Genomic DNA, 20,702 nt, shown 5'->3' with positions numbered 1-20,702 from the left:
TGAATTTGTTTTATTTTATACGAAAATGCCTCATAAATAGAGGTATCCAATAGAGACTGATCCTCTTTCGTCTTCATCACCTTAGATGGCAATGTAGCTTGTAGCTGTGCTTGGTCAAAAATGTAAAAAAACGAATCTAATAGTCTAATTGTCTAATAATCTAATTCTATTGGGACAGCTAGTGCAAACATAATATATCCCTATTCTGGTTTATAGCTTTTTAATAAACTAGTATGACAATACACTAGTTTTACACTAAGTTTGCTAACAGAAAACGTTATAAATAAATAATATTAAAAAGTTTATGTTTCTTGTTCTTGACATTTGGTGGATACATTTGTTCCATGTGAGAAAAGTTTAGTTGAGGCCAGCAGTCGTTGATATTTGGTAAGATAATGTTTTTGAACATTTAGGAGCTGTTGTTAAAGTTTTTGTCTGCATTATCGTTTTAAAAATCATGTAGAATTGGTTAACTAAGTATCTGAGAATGACAATTGTCCGATGTTTAAAACAAGGACCAATTAAATTTCCTTGGACTATCTAAAAATCCAAAGTTGCATTATTTTGGAATGAATCAGGATTCGTTTTTTCGATCTTAGAAATAAATCATGTTCTTTTCTTTTGAGCAGGAAAAATATATTCCCTAAGACGTTTTCACTCAAATTTATAAAGCACAAAGGCGACTAATTGTTCACAATTCACTTAATTTTGATTCGAATAGGCAATTTGACAGCTTTTGACTCTGTCTTACAGCCCCAAAATGAAATAACAAAGAGACGTATTATTACCATCTTTTAAATGTTTGTTTATTACTCTATTATTGCACACACTGTATATTATTTCGTATTGTGCATCATTACCGTGATTCGAAGAGTGAACCATACGCTTGCAAAAAAAGGCTTTAGAAGTTTTTAAAATGTTTTGAAGCCGTTGGATCGAATGTTCTTGTAATCCAAAGAGTTGTGAGATATGTATGTTATTAGTGTAGCTGATATTAAGTGACTGAACGTTGGTGTTGTGTTGATGACATTTACTGATAGAAAATTGATGCCGTGTAATTGACATTAATTGACTAAAAATGAATGTCATATAATTGTCACTTAGTATCGTACGTTGTAGTGGGTATTACCAAAAATGTTTTTCTTCTTTTGCGAGAAAAAATCGGAGCTGTGGTGCTCATTGCGTTGGTAGTCACAGGTGCGTTCCTCCCTCAAAGTAAGTTAAACGACGTTAAAAAAAAATCTTGTCCTTTATTCACACATTTTATTATTCATATCGCATAATCAGTTTTGTTCTATATTTCAGCGAGCTTTTAAGGTTCAGAAAGTAGCGAAAAAAGTAATTAATTATTTACATGATATTTTTTCATTTTTACTCAGTATGGAGATATTTTTTTAATTTTGGAAACCTTCAATTACCTAGAATACCGTCTTTAATTGGTTCAACTTCATATTGTGGGAGCGTTCTTGATGATTTCAATCACTTTTAGATTCCTCAAAAATAAGTAAAAAGTTCACTAATGATTCATATTTTTTTTAAGAACTCGACTCATGACAGTAGTGAGATTGATGGGCTATAATTCATGCGAAATTCTACTACCAATCTCTTTGACTAACTATCTTATAATATTATCTTTCTTTTACTATCTTTCTCTATGAGATTTGAGAATCAGTTTCTTTTGACACATTTACTCGTTAATGCAACATTTCAATTATTTTGTTTCGTTGCACTGTAGGCGTGTATTATTTGCTTTTCTTGCTTTGGCAGAGAACCCTTCTGAATTTGGCTTCCCAATCTAGGTCCTCCTTTGTTACCCGCAGAACATTTCCACTCTTACCGACCATCCAAGGCCTTATATTCTTCTCCATATGTGTAACACGGCTTAAATCAATCTATACTGCTGCATTCATCCGTTTTATGGTCGTACTTTCAGCATTTGCGGCATCTAGCTACGCATAAAGACGGCTAGTTTAAGAAAATTTCTCTATGTATTCCCGAGATATTAGCCATTAAAGATTAAAACTGGCAAAAAATAGATACATTTTGGAAATTTTGTAAAAATTTCGAGATTTCTTATGTGGTTCAAAGGAGTGACATCAATTTTTGGAAGAACATTTTTAGTGGCTTCCATCGCACAATTCCTTCAAAATCACAAAAATATGATTAGGTATCTCACAAACTAAGAGAGGATTTCGAATCCTCATTTGCATAAAGTCATAGAGCGCAAAGTTTAGGTGCTCCTTAAAATAATTTTGATGATAATAAATCTACAAACTTTAACAGTTCTTATGTATTTATCATATTTCGCTTTACAAAAGATAATATGTACAAACTTAAGAGACTTCAATTATACCTGGAAAAGTAAATTCCCTAAAATACTGCTTAAATTTTTCCCAAAGGCAATAACAGACTTACAAATAACTACTTATAAATAACTTAAATCAACCTCTTCGGTAAACTTAACTTAATTTCTGGCCTTTTCCTTTTTGATTTCAGTGTCTATTTGATAATCCGGCTCAGGTCCCAAATTATCATAGTATGCATAATCGTAACTCACATCTTTGATCTTTTTAGGACTTTGAGGCTTTTGTTGAACTGGAGTGGTTTTTGGAGCAGGTTTTGGAGTCGCTTGAGCATTTGTTGAGGGAAAAGATTTAGGATAATTCTCAGGTTCCCTTGTAGGAGTATTATAATTGTTCCTAGAACTTTCAAAAGGCCTTTGAGTGGTGGTAGTGGTTGTTTGAGGCTGCTGCTGCTGTTTCTTCTGAGACCTCAACAATTCATTCCTACTACTAGCAATATTCTGACTATGAGACGCCTTCAAAAACTCCTCTTCTCCATTATAATCATACTTGGGATCATAGGAGCCATCATCATACTGAGTCTCATCAAATCTATTTGATCTGCTCACAGGGGTAGTTGGGGTAATTTTCGGCACTGTAGGAGTGTAGTGAGTAAACGTAGTGCTCCTCTGCGTAGTGCTAGGACTGTTGAAGTTTTGCTGACCAAAAGTGTTAAAGGTGGAAGGGTTTTGATTAAAAGTTGTGGGATTTTGAGTGTTATAGGTGTTGGTTTGTTGCGCAATTTGAGTGAATGCTTGTTGAGTCCTAGGAGCAAAAGTAGTAGGGAAGGAATTTAGAGTGCTTTGCTGAGCATTGGGGCTTTTAGGGATGCTAAATGGCTTAGCATTAGGGGAGAATGTTGTCGGCTTGTAGTTATCAACTTTCTTTGGACTTGTGGGCTTCTTGTCGAAAGCAGCAGTATTGTATTGAGAATTCACAAAAGGAGTGGTGGATTTGGAGTATTGAGGGTTATTAGAAGGGTAGTTTTCAGTTTGTTGCTTATTGGTTACTTTAGGCACATCATAGTTTGTATTATAGCTCACGCTACTGGCAGGTCTTGATTGAGGGTAGTTTTCTGTAGGTTTGTTTCGCTTGAATGGAGCTGGAGTGCTGATAGTGTAAGAAGGAGTTGGAGGGTTACTCTGCTGACTCACTAATGGTCTTTGCGCCCTTGTTCTGAAGTTGTTATTTACAGTTGGTGCAATCGTGCTAGTAGTAGGTTTTCCAGTTGTCGGATTATAGCTGCCAGCAAAGTTATTAACAAACCCTGTAGGTCTTTGGGGCCTCCTGGTATTAACTTGCTGTTCAGTAGGTTTATAAGTATCAGCGACTTCAGTAGTCTGCTGCACAGGCCTCCTTTGCACAGGCTTTCTGACTAACTTACGTTTCTGCTCATAATCCCTGTTTTGGTTCACATTCGCATTATCATCATAGTCCTCATCATTTTCTTTGCCATTATTCCTGTTATTAAAGAAATTCGAGCTCGAAGATGTTTTGAAAATATCCTTCTCTTGAGTGTTATGCAACGGTCTTCTTCCTTGTGGCCTTTGATATTCCTTCTGCTGGTTCACAACTTGAGTCTGAGGATCTCTATTAATTCTAGCATCCCCAGTCTCGGCACGTTGCAGAGCAAATGTTTCCTCATCTTCCCCATATTTGTGTGCCTTAGATTCGAAACCTGAAATTAAACGGTTGCATTAATGAATTCTGTGAAACAATTCACAAACCTACTTAATAAAATTAGTCCAATAAAATGGAATACAATCTAATCTCCCCGAACTGATCTTTTACGAGTCATGCAATAAAAAATGCAAATGCTCATAACGAATAATAATAAGAGAACAATGAATAATGATTCGAAATGTATAATGGTAATTGCGTAATGCGAGTAGCAAAAATTTCAACACTGTTCTTTGAAAATCAGAAGCAGGTGCGTATGGAATGGGCGCAGCGCTTTCCTCATAACTCATAATGTTGAATGGATTGTAGATAAATTGCGTAGGTGTTTGTCGAAAGAGTTATAAAGTCTGCGAGAAAAATGTTTGTTGTTTTTCTACCTGGAAAACAGTCACTAATACAAAAAATAATTTGGAGGAAAGGCTCCAGAAATAGTCAGTTACCTTCATATCGATAGGCATGAAGGTGGCAAAAAGGTTGACTAACTATTATATTTGAAATTTTTTAAAAAATCGGAATTTTTAGTAGTAATGGCAAATCTAGTGATCTTAGTAGAGGACCAAAAAACAAAGAAGAAGCGATTAATTATTCACAATTTTCGAAAAATATAAAATCTTATTACAAAACACTTCTCAGACATATCTCAAACTGATTTTGATTTTAACTGTAGATTCACAAGGACTTCATTTTAAAATTAGTGAAACTTATACAAAGTCACTGAAAGAAGGTACATAATCAAAACGCCAAAATCTTTCCTCTCGCCGATCCGCTTTAACCCTACAAAACTGGGGTTCGATTTATAAATTGACCTTCAATTTTCTATTCGTTAATTTTTATTAAAGTAGTGGACATAAAAGACTGGCCACGTCCAAGTGTCCACAAATCTAGTCTAAGTTTCATTGCATCTTCGAAATAGAGGAACCTAGAGAGTTCAGGCATAGGGGTGCTTCTCGACCCCATTATTATTATCATATTTTGATAGTTTAAAATAGAGTTTTTTAACTGGAAATTTTTTTAAAAATTAAATTACATGTTCAAACCCATTCTGAAAATAAAAAAAGAAACAAGATGAACTCATAAGAGTTTACACATTTATTGAGTATAATTCGGTAGCAAGTGACGATAGATTATTTCTTCTTTCTTCATTGTACGCAAAAAAACATCCTAATAAGGTTTTATTTTTAAAATCAGTTTCGACTTTGTTCAAAAAACAGTGAGCAAAGTTTAAAACAGAGTATTTTCATTTCTTGAAAAACTTTCTCACTTTCCTGACAGATCGTAAAAGACAAATCAATTTTTGAACTGGATATGAATTCCTTTATAATTTTTTAGAACTTCACTAATTTAATTGTCATCATATGATTCTCTTACAGTTTCTTTTGTTTATTTCTTTCTCAGTTTTATCTTTTTTACTTACTTTGACTATAAGATAATATTTTATTTTCAAAATCCCTTTCGACTTGGTTTAAGAACTATTGAGCAGATCTAAAGAATAAACAAATTAACTTGGTGATTCGTCATTCATTAATTTTAAAAGAATTTTACCTTTTTTTCCTTTTCCCATTTCGGTGAAACGATAAAAACTGAAGCAAGTTTGCAAGCAAAATTTCTTACAAAAAAAATCTGTAGATCATAACCAAAATTCTTCAGAACTATACAGCTTCAAAATTAGGTCACTAAACTTAAAAATTATTATTGAAATTATGAAATAAATGATGGCTCTTAGTTACTTCTGGTTTAAAATGAAAAAATTCAAGTCATTTCAATAAAATTAATGAAACAACGATGCAGGAATTAGCGTTAAAAACAATAAGGAAGAAGGAGATAATGTATCAAATTATCAAATGATGCTATAGCATGAAGTAATTTTATGATTCAAAACAAATAAAAAAACAAAGATAGAAATGCAGCAATTAAAGTATGGCTAAATTGCAATTAAGTTACGGCTATCTTCAAATAGTGATTGCAACCAGGAGGTCAAGGAAAACACTTTTAGTAACTTCGTGAATTCTCACGAACAGAGGCCTGGAATGGCGATATAAAAAATAATGACAGGGAAGCATTTATACCAATTAAATAGATCTGGATAGATCTCCTGGACGGATGAATGATAAATTCAATTGGAATGCCCATAATAAATTTCTTCCACAGAATCAGAAGTGCACTTGAAAATGTTGTAAAATTGCCTACTTAATTAATGACCTAAACTAACGTAAACAACCTTGACTATAAAACACCTGAAATTAGTCCAAGACGATTTATATCATTCGCTGAACAACTTAACTAAACCAATACTGAAACAACATCATAAACTTAATTGGATGTTGTGATTTCAATCCCATAAACAATGTCGAAATACACGCACATACAACTCATCTACCTTCCAATTTAGCAAACGTTTAATAATGCCATATTAAACGTTGGTTTTATGGAATAACGTAACAGTGAAGAAACCGTGCATCTTCTAAGAAAAAATGACTGTGTGGGAACTTAACGTGTGTCGTGTCTTCTGTAATACCTTGCATAAAGCATTAGCCATTCAGTCAGGCAGAAATCTCATGGTGTTCCTCGAACAGAATAGATTTCTAGTAGTAATGGGATGGATAATCGATGTATTTTAACATTCGAATACCTTGAATTGCAAACCCTTTCGATTATTAAAAAAATTTTTCAATTCTTCTAAATTTTATTTAGATAAAAAAGTATGGAAATGTACAAAAAGATCTGTGAAATTTTTGAGTGAAGTGAGCTTTTTGGGTATTTTGGGCACATCTAGGTAGCAAGGCCAAAGAGAACGTATTGAAAATATCTAGAAAATCAAAGAGGAATTTCCGGCACATACCGCTAAATGTCACTAGTTTATATTGAATTTTCGATTAGATTCTTGGATCATCTGGACTTGCAAAGATTGAAGGGTAAAGAAAATTCTGACTAATTTTGAGTAAATTGGACTGATCTTAAGAGGGAAATATTCTTTATTTTTGGAACAGAAGCCTCAAAGTCCAACAATTAAAAGAAGATATCTAATTTTTTCTATTTAACTTATCATTTGCTACCACAATCCGTATCAACCTATAACTCAAACTAAATGTTAACTTCTACCTAACATATTATTATCCTCTTCTAGTACATGTTCTTAAATGAAAACAAAAGATATAACGCAGGTGGCCCTGCATTCAGGGCTTATTTTACTTCTTAGAGCAGTAGGGCCAATGTCATAGCTGTTGGTCTGCCTCGAGCTTTATAATATAAATAAAGACAGCTATCTGGTCAGAGGTATGTGATTCTGGATATAATTTGACGTCATTGACACAGTGGTGGAAATGAGAATTTTACTGGCAAAAGCACCAATTTTCTTATGTGGCATGCCACAAATTCGTAGCTTGTAGCGAGGTACCTTAACTCAGTGGATTTCAGAAATGGTTAGAGAGTGAGGGAATCTAGGTTCGAATGCCTATTTGGATTCAATTACCTATATGTTTCAATGGAAGCTCTGATTTTCTACTTAAAAACCCATTCTGGCCATTGAATGTGCCACAAATTCGTGTCTGCACGAGAGGTATTTCAAGTAAGAGGATCTTAAAAATTGGTAGAAAATGAGAAAATTTACATTGGAACGAACTCCTGTTTGGATTTAAATAGCTACATGTTTCAATCGGAACACTGACCCTTCACCGGATAACTCGAACTAACCTCTAGGGTTAAAAGAAAGGAACTTGAAGGTAACCCGGCAATTGACTCTTTACTCTTTGACACACAATTAAACCCAATAAGGATATTATGCGGCATGATCAATATCGTCAGAAACTCCCGTATATGGACAACAAGAATTGTAATCGTTCTTGTAATTGTATTTATAGGATCTCATCGCATGATTTAAATAAAGACCATTCTTTTTAAGGAAAGCTAATTTAAAATAAGTACAATAGTGAAACATTTCTTCCGAAGTTAATTAAAATGTGCAGATTAGTGGGCCACGAATTGCAGAATCTGCTTAATTGCCTGCGGGTAAATTATTCAACGCATAATCAATTAAAAGTCTTAACTAACAGGAAACTGGTCGTGCATAATGTATAGTATAGACCATGGATGGTGAGATATGGCCGATGATGAACCGTGTAATGCGAGATCGTTATACACTATTATAGCAATGAAAAAGTGAAAGCGGTAGGATGCTAAAGGTCGTATTTGTACTCTAACGGTGAAAAATTGCAAGATAAGTCGACAAGCAAAATGTTAATGAGTTAGTCACATAGCGCGGGTTACAGGTGCGTAAGATTTATGCATAGATTCGTAGCATTGGAAAATATTTTGTGGGTGTGTGTGACAATAAGGAACATCTTCGATGCCGGAAGCAATGGAAATTCTTACCTGATCCTACGCGATATAAATCGAAGTTGTCGCTGGAATAATACAAAGTAGACGCGTCGCAATCCACGTCCTCCCATTCTGCGCAAATTTGATGATCTTGATCAAAGGCCGTTCCGTTGGGACAGAGAAAACGGAAGTCTTGGATCTGCAATAATGATACATGCTAATAAAGATAATTTTGTTTTTAACAAAATTTCGTTATCCCGAAATGATCGTCTGAGCATTTCATACCTCAGAAACTGACCAAGGCTTTATTGCATCGATATAAAGATTGATGTTATTTTAATGCTATCTACACTTACCCCTATTCCAGAAACTTTTACGCAAATGTGGAACATCTGGCATTGCGTATCTGGATCAGCGTAGTAACCCCCCAAAATCTTTTCTCTACAACTGAACTGTGTATTGGGCATGTCCTCTAAGCTGTACGTGGGGAACGGTCGATGGTTGAGAAACACTGCTCTGCATGGCCATGGTGCCAGAATTCCTGCAGAGATGGTATGTCAAAACAATATCAGTTAACAAATCTGATAGGCACAGGCAAAATAAAAAAATCTATTCGTCTGCTAAGTGCCTGAGTGTTTTTGTTTAGACCAGAAAGATCCTAGAGACGAATCATTTTTAGGAAATAAGGTGTTCTTGTTCCTCTAATCTGAATTGTATCAATTTTTTTCTGAACTTAGAAACCAAATTTTGCACTAAATAGCACTAGAGGTGTTCCTTCCTACCGAATGAAAGCTGCAATAATTCCTTGCAGATGAGGTCAAAATGTGATTCAATTCATTTTTAAAGATTTTTAAGACGATTTTCAACAACACAAGAAATCTGATATTTTAGATTTCTGTCCAGTCGTAATAACAAGTAGGACAGTAGGAGTCCTATCCAACAAGTAGGAGGTCTAGGAATGTACTAGAGTTGTGAATGATATATTTTTTTGTGATTTCAATACTCTCCATTTGATATTTAGCCCTAAATGTGGAAAAAGCAACCCCCACAAGAGGATCTTCACTTCAGGATCTTTAGTTCCTTTGTAGCGTTTTTACTTCAAAATGGATTACTGTGGTCAAGTCGCAAGTATCTAGCAATTTGCGGATTGCTAAAATGCTTGGGGTCAAATCAATAAGTATGTTTGTATATATATATATATGTTCTTCTGAAGATTTTCTCTAAATTTGGGATTCTGAAGGTCTCCATGGGAGACTTTCCCAAAAATCATCCATTTATCAAAAAATCATCAGCCATCTCTTGACGTGACCAAAGGTCTGGTTTTGTATAGTTTATTTTAATGAAGATGTGTATCTTTTTTCCTCATTTTCGAAGGAGAATCGTCTCACATCCATTTTCTTTCATCAGATTTCGCAAACAATCAAGTACGCTTCAGTAGTACTAAATCGCCATTTACAATAAGCAAATAAAAAATTCAATTTCGTATAAATTCCATTCGAACTGCATAATCTCAATAATTGAGTTAACATAATATTTCCCCCGCAGATCATCTTCCAGATGTTATCGCATTCCGAAGAGCGTCATATAACAGAGATGATGATTTCTCGATTGCATAATCCTCAGTTAGCTCGCTAACGTTGTATATTGGTGTCACTACTTCTTCTGCTTCACGACATCATCGTTACATCACCGACCGATCTGCAGATGCCTGCACGATTAGCTGATTTAATGGATTAACCTCTAAGTGTATATAAGTACGTTTGAATAGTTATGAGGATACGGATTTGGGATTGACTTAATGGGAGTAATAACGTGTGTTTTGCCCGCTATTAAATTAGACATCTTCGCTCGTATAAAAGAAATTAAAGCAAATTGAATGAGGGTAATTACAGAGAAGTACAAAGAAAAGCCTTGGAGCGTTTGATGAGTGTAATTGGTAGAGTGCTCCCTAGACCTAAAGTGCAAATTTAAGGGGATATTTTTTGAGTCAAAATAAGAAAAAATCTCCTATAATCGTATGTTCGAAATAGGCTCATTTACAAACATACAGATTGTTAAAAAAACAACCAAAAAATTGTTCTATTCAAAATAATTATGAAAGTTTGCCAAATTCTACTGGGCATTACTATTTTTATGCACAATTCCGACAAACTACCCCCGTGGGCATGCCCTTGAAATTTCTGAATGTACTCTGACATGTCTGAAAAACTGATATTTTTGAGAAAAACAGAACAGATTACTATACGAACGCACACAACATGACGAGAATAACTGGAAGACTGCAACAAATTCAGACAAGATAACCGTCCCAACTGAACCATTCTGAACCTTTCTTATGGTACAAAGCAAACAAAACAGTCCGATTTCCATTTCCCTTCACCGACTGTATTGGAATATTTCCAGAAGCACATTTTTCTCTTTCCTTTGTATTCTATAAATGATTATTTATATTTAAATGTAAGTGTTTATACAGGGTATTTTCTAAATACGGTCCGTAACTTCAGGACACAATTTCTTATGGTATCTAAAGAAAAAAAGTTCCTATAAATATGTGGCCGAAAATGCTTATTGTTAGATTCCGAGATATAGGGTGCTGAAATAAAAGAAAATTATACCATTATTTGAAATAAATTTGGAACCGCCAATGCTAGGTCCTTAAGATTTTGCTGGTATTGTACGTTGGTAAAGAGCCGCATTTTTAGTATAAAGTCGATTTTTATCTGCCCCCGGTGACGTAGTTAAGCGTGAGTTAGTCGACATTTTCGTCGTAAAATATAGAACGCCAATAGTTTTTAAATATTTTTGTTATTTTCAAACTTTCCTAACATTTTACAATAAAAAAGGCCTCTTGATTTTTGCAAAGTACTACCTATTCTTAAAAAAATTGTACACAACTACAAATAACAATCCTGGAAATAATCAGTTTCGACACAAAATTACGGCATGTCATTTTTCTAAAAATAAGTTAGAGTTAGACAAAAAAAACGAGAGACCTTTTTTATTGTAAAATGTTAGGAGAGTCCAAAAATAATAAAAACGTTTAAAAATCCATTGGCGTTCTATATTTTGAGACGAAAACATTGACTGTTTCACGCCTAACTACACCATTGGCAGCAGATAAACAATGACTTTGTATATATGTGTATTTTCTATATATAACCTAGCATTGACGATTCCAAATTTATTGCAAATAACAATATATATATATTTTTTTCAACACTGGTATCTCTGAATCTAAGTGTTTCCGACCACACATGTTTATAGGAACTTTTTTTCTTTAAATTCCATAAGAAATTATATTTTGAAACTACGGATCGTACTTAGGAATCACCTTGTGTATAGGAAGTCTTCATTCCAATAGTCGCCTTCATCTTAAGCAATAACTTTCTTCTTCTTCGAACGATTTCTTGCCTTAGGGACAAATAACAAAGTTCAACGAATCTGTGAATTTAAAAAGTTTCGTTCCCACATCCAAATACCACATCTTGACATTCAAACTCATTTATCGAATCTTCACAAGCGTCATGCTCGACCGATGTATATAAAAGGAATTTGAAACACAGAACTCATAACCTTGATGCAGCTAAACACTCGGTGTATAATTATCGCCCCTGAAATAACAGGATCGAAGTTATCTCGCAATCGAGCACATCCTTCTTGGCGTAACATCCAATTTTGTCAAATTTTCCGGCTTTTGCTTTCGGAAACAATGGCTCTAGTGCCCTAAATTGATTTAACAATAGACCAACTATTCGTGATTCTGAAATGGTGTTACATAGGTGGTCAGACGTTACATAAGGACAAGTTTTTGTAGTATGCATATTTTGCTTGGTATGTCGAAAATTTGCATATTTAACGAAAATGTTAAATGGCACAGCCGATTTGGGCTATTCGCGTCTTAAAGATGTACGAAGATTAAGTGGCTGTAAATTATTCCATCGGTTTAATGATGAATTTAATGGCCCCTAATAAGATAGGCGGGGTATATCTTTAAACTCTTAACTAATTTCATCACCAGGTGTAGGAATTTCTTCCATCATATGATGTAGAAATAAAAAAATTGATATGGTTGTTAAGGAAAACACCTGAAGATGACCTCAATTACTTCAAAACCTGTATGTAACCTGAAAAAGATAATTACACTGCTCCGCGATATGTACGAAGAAAGATGCCTCCATATCCCGCTTGAGGTCCACAAAAAAAACAATTCTCAATATTCTTATTTCATATTTCCAATTTTAGCGTTCTCTCAATTTCTTTGTTAAGGTTCAGATTTATAGTCATTTAGATAGTTCCCATTTGTCCATAAATTTGTCGAATATCGAAATCGTGGGATACCAATTAAATTCTAATTAACCTTTCATAAATGTCTTATGTAATGTACAGGGTATTATTAAGTATGTAGATAAACTCTAATAAATCTTCAGCTTATTGCATGACAAAAAGTGTATATAAACATAGATCACAAATGCATCTTTACTGAGACACAGATTATTAAATTTCCAAGAAGGTTTTTTTTCTTAGTAGTTTGTTGAAAATTGGAATATGAATTCCGTTTTAGGGCCCACATTATTAGAAATGGCTGTGAGAATTTAAAGGGCGGTTTTTTCTGAGGTCACGCCTTCTTTCTCTACCCCAAATGTGCTGAAGAATGATTCCCTAGAGATTGTTTAGACAATTAATACCCTATATTATTCTATACACAACTTTGACTGTTTTTGAGATATTTACTCAATAATTATAATTTTTTATATAAAAATCTTTCGATTTGAAATATATAGTAAATGGAACAAATTCATGTGTAACAAATTTTTTTAAAGCACTTAAATACGCCTTCCACTCTCCGAAATATTCTAATCTGAAGTTGTTTTTCTGTAAAATTTTAAAGTAGGTAGAAAATTGCTGAATTGAAGCCTGGATTAGAGATCATAGATTGATAAAACGCCGATCTGCATGTTCCTGAAAAATTATGAGGATTGGCAAAAACATCTCAGGCCACTACCTATTAATGATTTTAATAAGAAGTTTTAGATTTCAGTTAAACCCCCCAAAAATGGTGATTTGGTTGTCTTAAAGATTTAGATATGCATAAAAATTAATCATGAATTTGAAAAAAGATGATCCATTTAATTTTACCTTATTTCAAATTATCATATTTATTCTCGTTAATGATGTGCAAAAGAAAACCAAAACTAAATCTATGTGGATTTTGGTCTTTTTATATAACACAAGTTGTCTTGTTCTTGGTCTAGTGGGTTCAATTAAGTCTTGATCTTGGACTTGGTCTTGATACAAGATCTCTGGTATTGAACGTTTAATTGAAAACGTTTTAATAATGGGATTTTACTGAATTTTGTGTAAAACCAATACCTTTTGCTTATCATTACTTATCACTAATGTTATCCAGAAATTGCCCTGGTCACTAACAATTCAGACGTATTCAATATAGAAATAAATAACACCTAATTATAGGCAAATAATGTTACACACCAAAAAAAGAGGATAGTCTAGTGTCATATTGGCAAAGTTTATCCCGATGTTTTTCTTTCATGTTGAACAGTTTTCAAAATTCAAAATAAACTTTTAACTAAAATTTTAATTAAAAAATTCACAGTTGAGCAAAGGGTGTTGGTAACTAAATATTTATTGGTTCACCCCCACACCTTAAAATAAGTCCATACAAATCTAAATAGTATCTAATCAAAAAGCTTCCAGTAAGACCAATTTCCAAAAATACATAATTAAAAACAAGTTTACTTTTATTTAGAGGTAATAAACGCTTGTGGAAGAGTGCTAGAATAAGAAACAACTTATTACACACTAAGATGACATGAAGAAACAACATCCCGTTGCAATTACTTCTATATTACTAAACAAATATTGCAAATCAAAGTAAAGCAATCTCGACAAATAATGGTTACACTTTAATTGCAGGTATTTGAAGATATCTACGTTTAATTCATATAAAACCCATTAATATTTTCTTTTTTTCTCCCTATGTAGGTAATATTCATATGCAACAACATCTTTGCAAAATACGGTAAATACTTATAGATCAAATATTTCTAAATAAATAAAAATTTTCATTAAAGAATATTTTTATTGGCTCATACAAATCAAAAACATCATATTGATTCTCTTGTGAATTCGAAATTTTACCATGTATTTGTACACACCCTAAAGACAACAATTTTGATTAATTAAATCTTCTCAAGCACTGTAATTGTTTCGGCCATGGCAGAATGCAATTTAGCATATAAAAGACTGAAACAATGACTCTCCCAAAGTTCATGTAAAATTACTGAAAATTTGCTTACGCAAAAAGTTACCTAATTGCCACCCAAAGCTGCAAGGTACCACTTAGCGATTCGTTTTGGGAAAATTTCATGAAAACAATGGGTAGGAAAAGTCAAAATGTTAAAGGAGTGTTTATGATCATGTTACAAATAGTGAAAATTTTAAAGAAATAGGGTTTATTTTTTTGTAAAATATGAGACTTGGATAAAGTAAATTTTGTAAATCTCACAACATCTAAATTTGTATCCAAAAAACACAGACACACGCAGCACAAAATGAGACTTCACTTGCAGGGAAATATCCATCGGTCACTGCTACTCACCTAAAAATATCAACACACTAACACTCTGCATTGTGACTAGTCATTGACTGCTGAAGAACGAAGACTAATGAAGAAGAAGATGCATCTCACGAAAACCTAGCGTTGTCCTAGTGAAAGGATACACATAGCCGCGTCCTCCATGATCTAAGTAGGGGGTCACAAGGATGTTCTCCATCGCAGGGAATAAGTCACGATGCTAGAAGAATTGATTCTTAATAGAGAATATTCTGCTAATATGGAACAATAGTACATGGTATGGAAATGATGATTTTTTATATTGTAGAAATCTGCGTCAATCGATCAATCCAATATGCCCCTAAATTTAGAAAACACTGAAAAGTTTAAAGAACGTGAAGATACAATATAAGCTGCAATTTTTGAAACTTTACGATTTTGTCCCTCTACAGGTTTTACGAATTTACAAAAACATATATTTATGAACTGAATTTTTGTTATATCTACACCTATAAATTGTTGATGATTCAAAACTCGAGGACATTTTTTGGAACATAGATTAACACTTTGACGGTGCAAGAAGAATTTCAAGACTAAGAGAGAACGAAGGTGAAACAAAAGGTTAAAATCTCGATAATTTGGTTAAGTATTAGTGTGAAGCAATAATTGATAAAAAATATTAGTTACCAACAGAAGAAGCATCATCCTTGAGCTTTTTAGAGTTTATAATTTGCGATTGAACTTTAATAATAATCATATTAAAAAAATATTGAAATAATGAAGACAATATGTGTTTTGCATGTTTAATCTTCATTACAAAAATGGCATAGATGATTGTGCAAGCGCATTCCTCATTGGTCTTATGTAACTTGAAACAACTATTCAATAGAGAAATTGTTGTTTCATGTATAAAAATCTTTGTAGAAATCCCACATCTCTTATGAGAAAAGTAGGTAGGTAATCAATTTCATTATTTATACATGGTTCCCCGCATTAGACTATGAACTTTAAAAGTCAAATAAAAAGTTCCTAATCAAAGTAAAAAAATCTTTTATTGGACTAAGATACAGTGTGGAAGTTTTGGATGGAACAGTTCATATAACTAAGATGCCGAACATATGAAGCCAAAATCTTCGGACACGTCAATTTTAATTTTTTCTCACGGTTGTTTTGATGATAAATTAATGCATACAAGGTAGTCCAAAAATCAGGTACGACCGCCAATTTTGTTTTTTCAAATGGAAATACCTATTTTTTATTTCATTTTTGAATTTTATGCAAAATTCTAAATGTGTGTTTCATGTACCATGTCCTATACCCAAACACAACAAGTCTCAAGAAACTTACGATTGAACGTATCAAAAACTAAAACTTTTGATTTCTTTTAAAATTTCTTTGGTCCTGAAAAGTACCGATTTATCACAAAATAGCACCCCCTCATTACCACGTTGATGTTAAGGTTTATTTGAATGGAATTTTTCCTGAACGCTGGTTTGGGAGACGAGGGGTAATTGAATGGCCGGCACGATCATCTAACCTCAAGCCTTTAGATTACTTTCTATGGAGTTATCTTAAGAATAAGGCGTACTTTAACCAACTAGCAACTATCAAAGCCTTAAAAGAAAGAATGCGTAATGAAATAAGAACAATTACCCCAGCAATGCTTTAAAATGTCAAACAGGAGTTCATTCATCGTCTTGCTTACTGTCAAGAAATAGGTAGGATCCAATTTGAACATTTAATTTAATTGATCCTTGTTGTTTTAATTTGTATTAAATCGATCCTTTTCACGACCAAAGAAATTTTACAAGAAATCAAAAGTTTTAGTTTTTTACATGTTCAATCGTAAATTTCTCAATACCTATTGCGTTTGGGTATAGGACATAGTACAGGAAGCTCACTTAGAATTTTGCGTAGAATTCAAAAATGAAATAAAAAATAGGTATTTCCATTTGAAAAAACAAAGTTGGTGGTCGTACCTGATTTTTGGACTACCCTGTATACATTAATTTACCATAAAAAAAACCGTGAGAAAAAATAAAAATTGACGTGTCCAAAGATTTTGGCTGCATATGTTCGGCATCTTAGTTATATGAACTGTTCCATCCAAAACTTTCACACTGTATACCTAATTGTATAGTATTTATTATTAATTTTGCTGAACGACTTTCGAAAACAATTATTTTTAAAATTTGTATCCCTGCTTGTTCTTCATTAACATGAAAAATCTCGCGAAATGTTACCGAAAAACTCCACAGTCCAAAAATCGTTGTTTGGTATGGTATAGCAACAATTCTGAAGCTAAAAGAACGAATTTGAAATGAAACTGCAAGAACAAATTGAGATTTACTTCTCCGGGTGATGCAAAATTTTGAACTTAAAGTTTAAAATTCTACTGAAGTTGGTGAAAGACATTTAAAGGATATGATTTTTAAAAATTGAATAGTTACTTAAATTAATAATAAATACTATAGAATTAGTTATATATTAGTTCAATAAAAGATTATTTTACTTTGATTAGAAAGTTTTTATTTGCATTTTAAAGTGCACAGTCTAATGTAGAGAACCCTGTAGTAAGTAGATCTTCCCAGTAAGTAAGTATTCTTCCCAAACTTAGCCATTTTGACGTATCCAATGATGCATTAAAAGATTGATTTTCAATTCTCATAACATAATTTATGTACCTATCACAGCTTGATTAATCTTTACATAAAATCAATACTACTGATATCCTCACACGATGTAATAAGGAACTAGGTACACACAAGCTTTACTACAATGGTAAAAGTTATTTACCAAATACGCAATTCTCTGGTGGGTTGAATGGTACATCATCACACACCTTCTGAATTGTTCAAGTCTGAAAGTACTACTCAATTTCTTTTATTCTTATTTGTCAATAACTTTGTGATTTAAAACCTGGGATTCCTCTGACCTTTGTTTTTATGGCAATACCACTTGTCCGACTATGTAATAAGGATATAAAAATAGGAAATTCAGTGTCTTAACTGATATTATAGTAATCTGCGACAAGTTCCATTTTTAGACTATGATTTTATCATCATTGAAGAAAAGTAAAATCATATACTAAAGTATCAAGAAATCGCGGTATTTCAGTATTATAGCATGGACTACATAGAATGTAGAACTACGACTACATGGAAATTTTATGATGTAGCTGGAAAATTGAAACAGATAATTAATAATTGGTCAATTTATTGAGCCTACTTGTTTTGTAATTTTCTACAAACGCATAATATCTGGAATGATCTTTAATTTTTCTAAGATTTATTACGTTTCTATTACATCGCCCACACCATTATTTTTTAGTGCAGTGAAACCTATACCTACAAATCAAAAAGAAAAGATACTCCATAGTTTTTGCAATTTTTTCATTGTGAAACCTTGAAAATGGTATTTTGTCACCAAAAATGATCAATCTTCGGCAACTTCTCGAAAAATGCCATCCTTCATCCACAAGCAACTTAGTTGGACGTATTTCAATTCTGACCATAACTGAATTCAGCATGCACACACAGCACAATATCTTTGAAGAAAAAGCAATTTCCATCACTCTGTATGTAAAGCGAATGGAATTACAGTTGAACTCACCTGAACAACAGAGTGTGGTATCTTTAGATGTTTCTAGAAGTGCCTCGACTCTCGCGAATTTCCTTCCTGGATGGGCATGAAAGATCTGAAATATTTCCAGTTCAGTAGTATTTTCAAGAAATTCTCGTTTAAATGTTTCAGATGTTCCTATTTCTTAAATTATCTATGTGACGTGAAATTTTCAAAATCTGATGAAAGATTTTCACACAAATTTTCCAATACATTAATATTTTAAAAAATTCACTAGTCCTTGCAATCTTTCTGGGTTTTACTTCATCGTAGTTTTAGCAGGTATCACGGTTTTTACTTTCGGATCACAACTAATCAGCAACGACCCCAAATCCATACTAATTTTCCTCACTTTTAATTTCCTTAAGTACCTTCAAGTCTTCAAGAAGATTGATTAACATTCTGATGATAGGGACCTCACTTCACATCCATCACTCTGAACAGTGTGGTTTCTGTCATCTGAATAGATTCTTAACGAAACTGGTGCTATGGTGCGCTTCCTCAAAGAACTTTCGCTATCCAATAGGTCACCAGAACGTCTGAAGATCGACGTAACTGCGAATAATAAAAGTGTAATCGTGAGAGCAAAACGGTTACCTACTTCCATTTCCTCTATTTGAAGTCATCTTGAGTAGCTCGGGTCATATAATGTTCATGTTCGTATTGTAAGATGGGAAAATGCAAATTGGTCTAATTATTTTTATGTAAGGATTTCGGATATTTCCTGTATGTATAATTCGAAAAGCAACACAAATGTATTAGGAGGTCATCAAAACCTTAAAGATCAAAAGTTGATAATAGCAGTAATTACAAAATGACGATCTTTATCATCCGGCTACGAAAAATAGATCCGCATTCTGTTATTCTAAAAACAATCAGGTTGATCTTCAGAACCTATTCACGTGGGAACACTAGTGCATTTGAAACCTTTACAGGGCCGTATTTTGATAACAGCAGGATATATTTTAATTATTGTTCGTGTAAGTGATGGTTCACAAGTCCATTCCTGTGGTATCATCTTCAAACCAATACAAAATTGCGATCATAGTTGACCTTCCTCCTGCTGGGGCACTTTCACTCCTTTGCCTGAGCCGTTCAATAGAACGGGGGTAATCGCCTTGGGGTCGTCGTCGTTTGGTTCCGTGTAACTTTATAAATAACAAAATTTATCGTTAGGCTTTGCGAAGATGTTCTTACGTCATTAGAATAATGCAGGTTGCTTATGTAAACCGTAGATGGGAAAATGAGGCAGCAGGTTTCAAAAATAACTGCGCCGAAATTTAACACCTTCGATTTTTTTAAGCAATTACAGGCAATTGAAAAAGTCCACAACGACAATAATAACTTGTTTGTTACTTTACTGTGTGTCCTCAAAAATTAGGCAAATGGCCACAATTTGAGCGCTCCTTCAGTTTTTAAGATATGTAGTTGAAGATTTGATATTAAGCTTTTTTTTTAATAAAATTCTTTCAACTGATCTTAACATCTAGCATCTAACTGATTTCGCCAAAATACATTCACACGAATATCTTGTCTAGGAATGTGTGTGTAAATACCTACGAATAAATCAACATCCACAAACAAATTACCATCCATTACGATGATTGATAACACGATTAAACGTCTGTTTACATAACAAACGACAATATTGTTACGAAATAGTTAAATTACGACGAGATCGTTGTTATATCAAATTAAATTTAACAAAAGAAATCTACTTAAAAAGTATAATTTAAATTTGCTGAAAGGAATCTGGCAACCATTAGACACTTCAGTTAATTAAAATTAACGACTTCAAAATGTTGAGACTATAGAACAAGTTATCAACGGTAAATAACATTTCCTTTGGCCTTGCATATAAGGTATACTTTTGTTTCGACATTTACGTATATTAGTATTGTTTCTTCGCACTTTGAATAGTTGCAAGGAATTGCTGCATTAATTTCGAAATCATAATTTGACCACTTTTTCAATATCACCCCTCAATTTTATCTTAAGACATTCATACTCGTATCGTGTATTCAGTACGTTGTATATTTAGCGAATAATGTTCACATACCAACTGAGGACTTTTACTTTTCGCGAGATTAAGTAATATTGCCTTGTTTGGTAAACAATGTAGGACATCTTCGTTTTATCATGGGCACGTTAATTAATTTGCTTTTTTATAA

General features: G+C 33.2%; 1 protein-coding gene across 1 annotated transcript; it reads right to left on the bottom strand.

The window, feature by feature from the left end:
• Positions 1–2,275: 2,275 nt before the first annotated feature.
• LOC136413603 (DNA-directed RNA polymerase II subunit RPB1-like) lies at positions 2,276–15,032 on the bottom strand. The gene is made up of 4 exons (XM_066397273.1): positions 14,956–15,032; positions 8,693–8,877; positions 8,391–8,535; positions 2,276–4,020 (listed from the first exon to the last, which is right to left on the bottom strand). Exons 1-4 carry the CDS (start codon positions 14,984–14,986, stop codon positions 2,465–2,467), a joined length of 1,917 nt encoding a protein of 638 aa, XP_066253370.1. The 5' UTR covers positions 14,987–15,032; the 3' UTR covers positions 2,276–2,464.
• Positions 15,033–20,702: the final 5,670 nt, after the last annotated feature.

The sequence above is a fragment of the Euwallacea similis genome, chromosome 14 (assembly GCF_039881205.1).
Source record: "Euwallacea similis isolate ESF13 chromosome 14, ESF131.1, whole genome shotgun sequence".
Taxonomy (NCBI): domain Eukaryota; kingdom Metazoa; phylum Arthropoda; class Insecta; order Coleoptera; family Curculionidae; genus Euwallacea; species Euwallacea similis.
The sequence above is the reverse complement of the archived record's forward strand: the minus strand, read 5'-3'. Positions and strand labels throughout refer to the sequence as shown.

Excerpts from the sequence above, each read along its gene's own strand:
- LOC136413603 (XM_066397273.1), bottom strand. The coding sequence starts at position 14,986 with ATGCAGAGTGTTAGTGTGTTGATATTTTTAG. Across the intron at positions 8,536-8,692 it reads TAAAAGTTTCTGGAATAGGG|ATCCAAGACTTCCGTTTTCT; the intron begins GTAAGTGTAGAT and ends TCATTATTGCAG. Across the intron at positions 4,021-8,390 it reads TTTATATCGCGTAGGATCAG|GTTTCGAATCTAAGGCACAC; the intron begins GTAAGAATTTCC and ends GTTTAATTTCAG.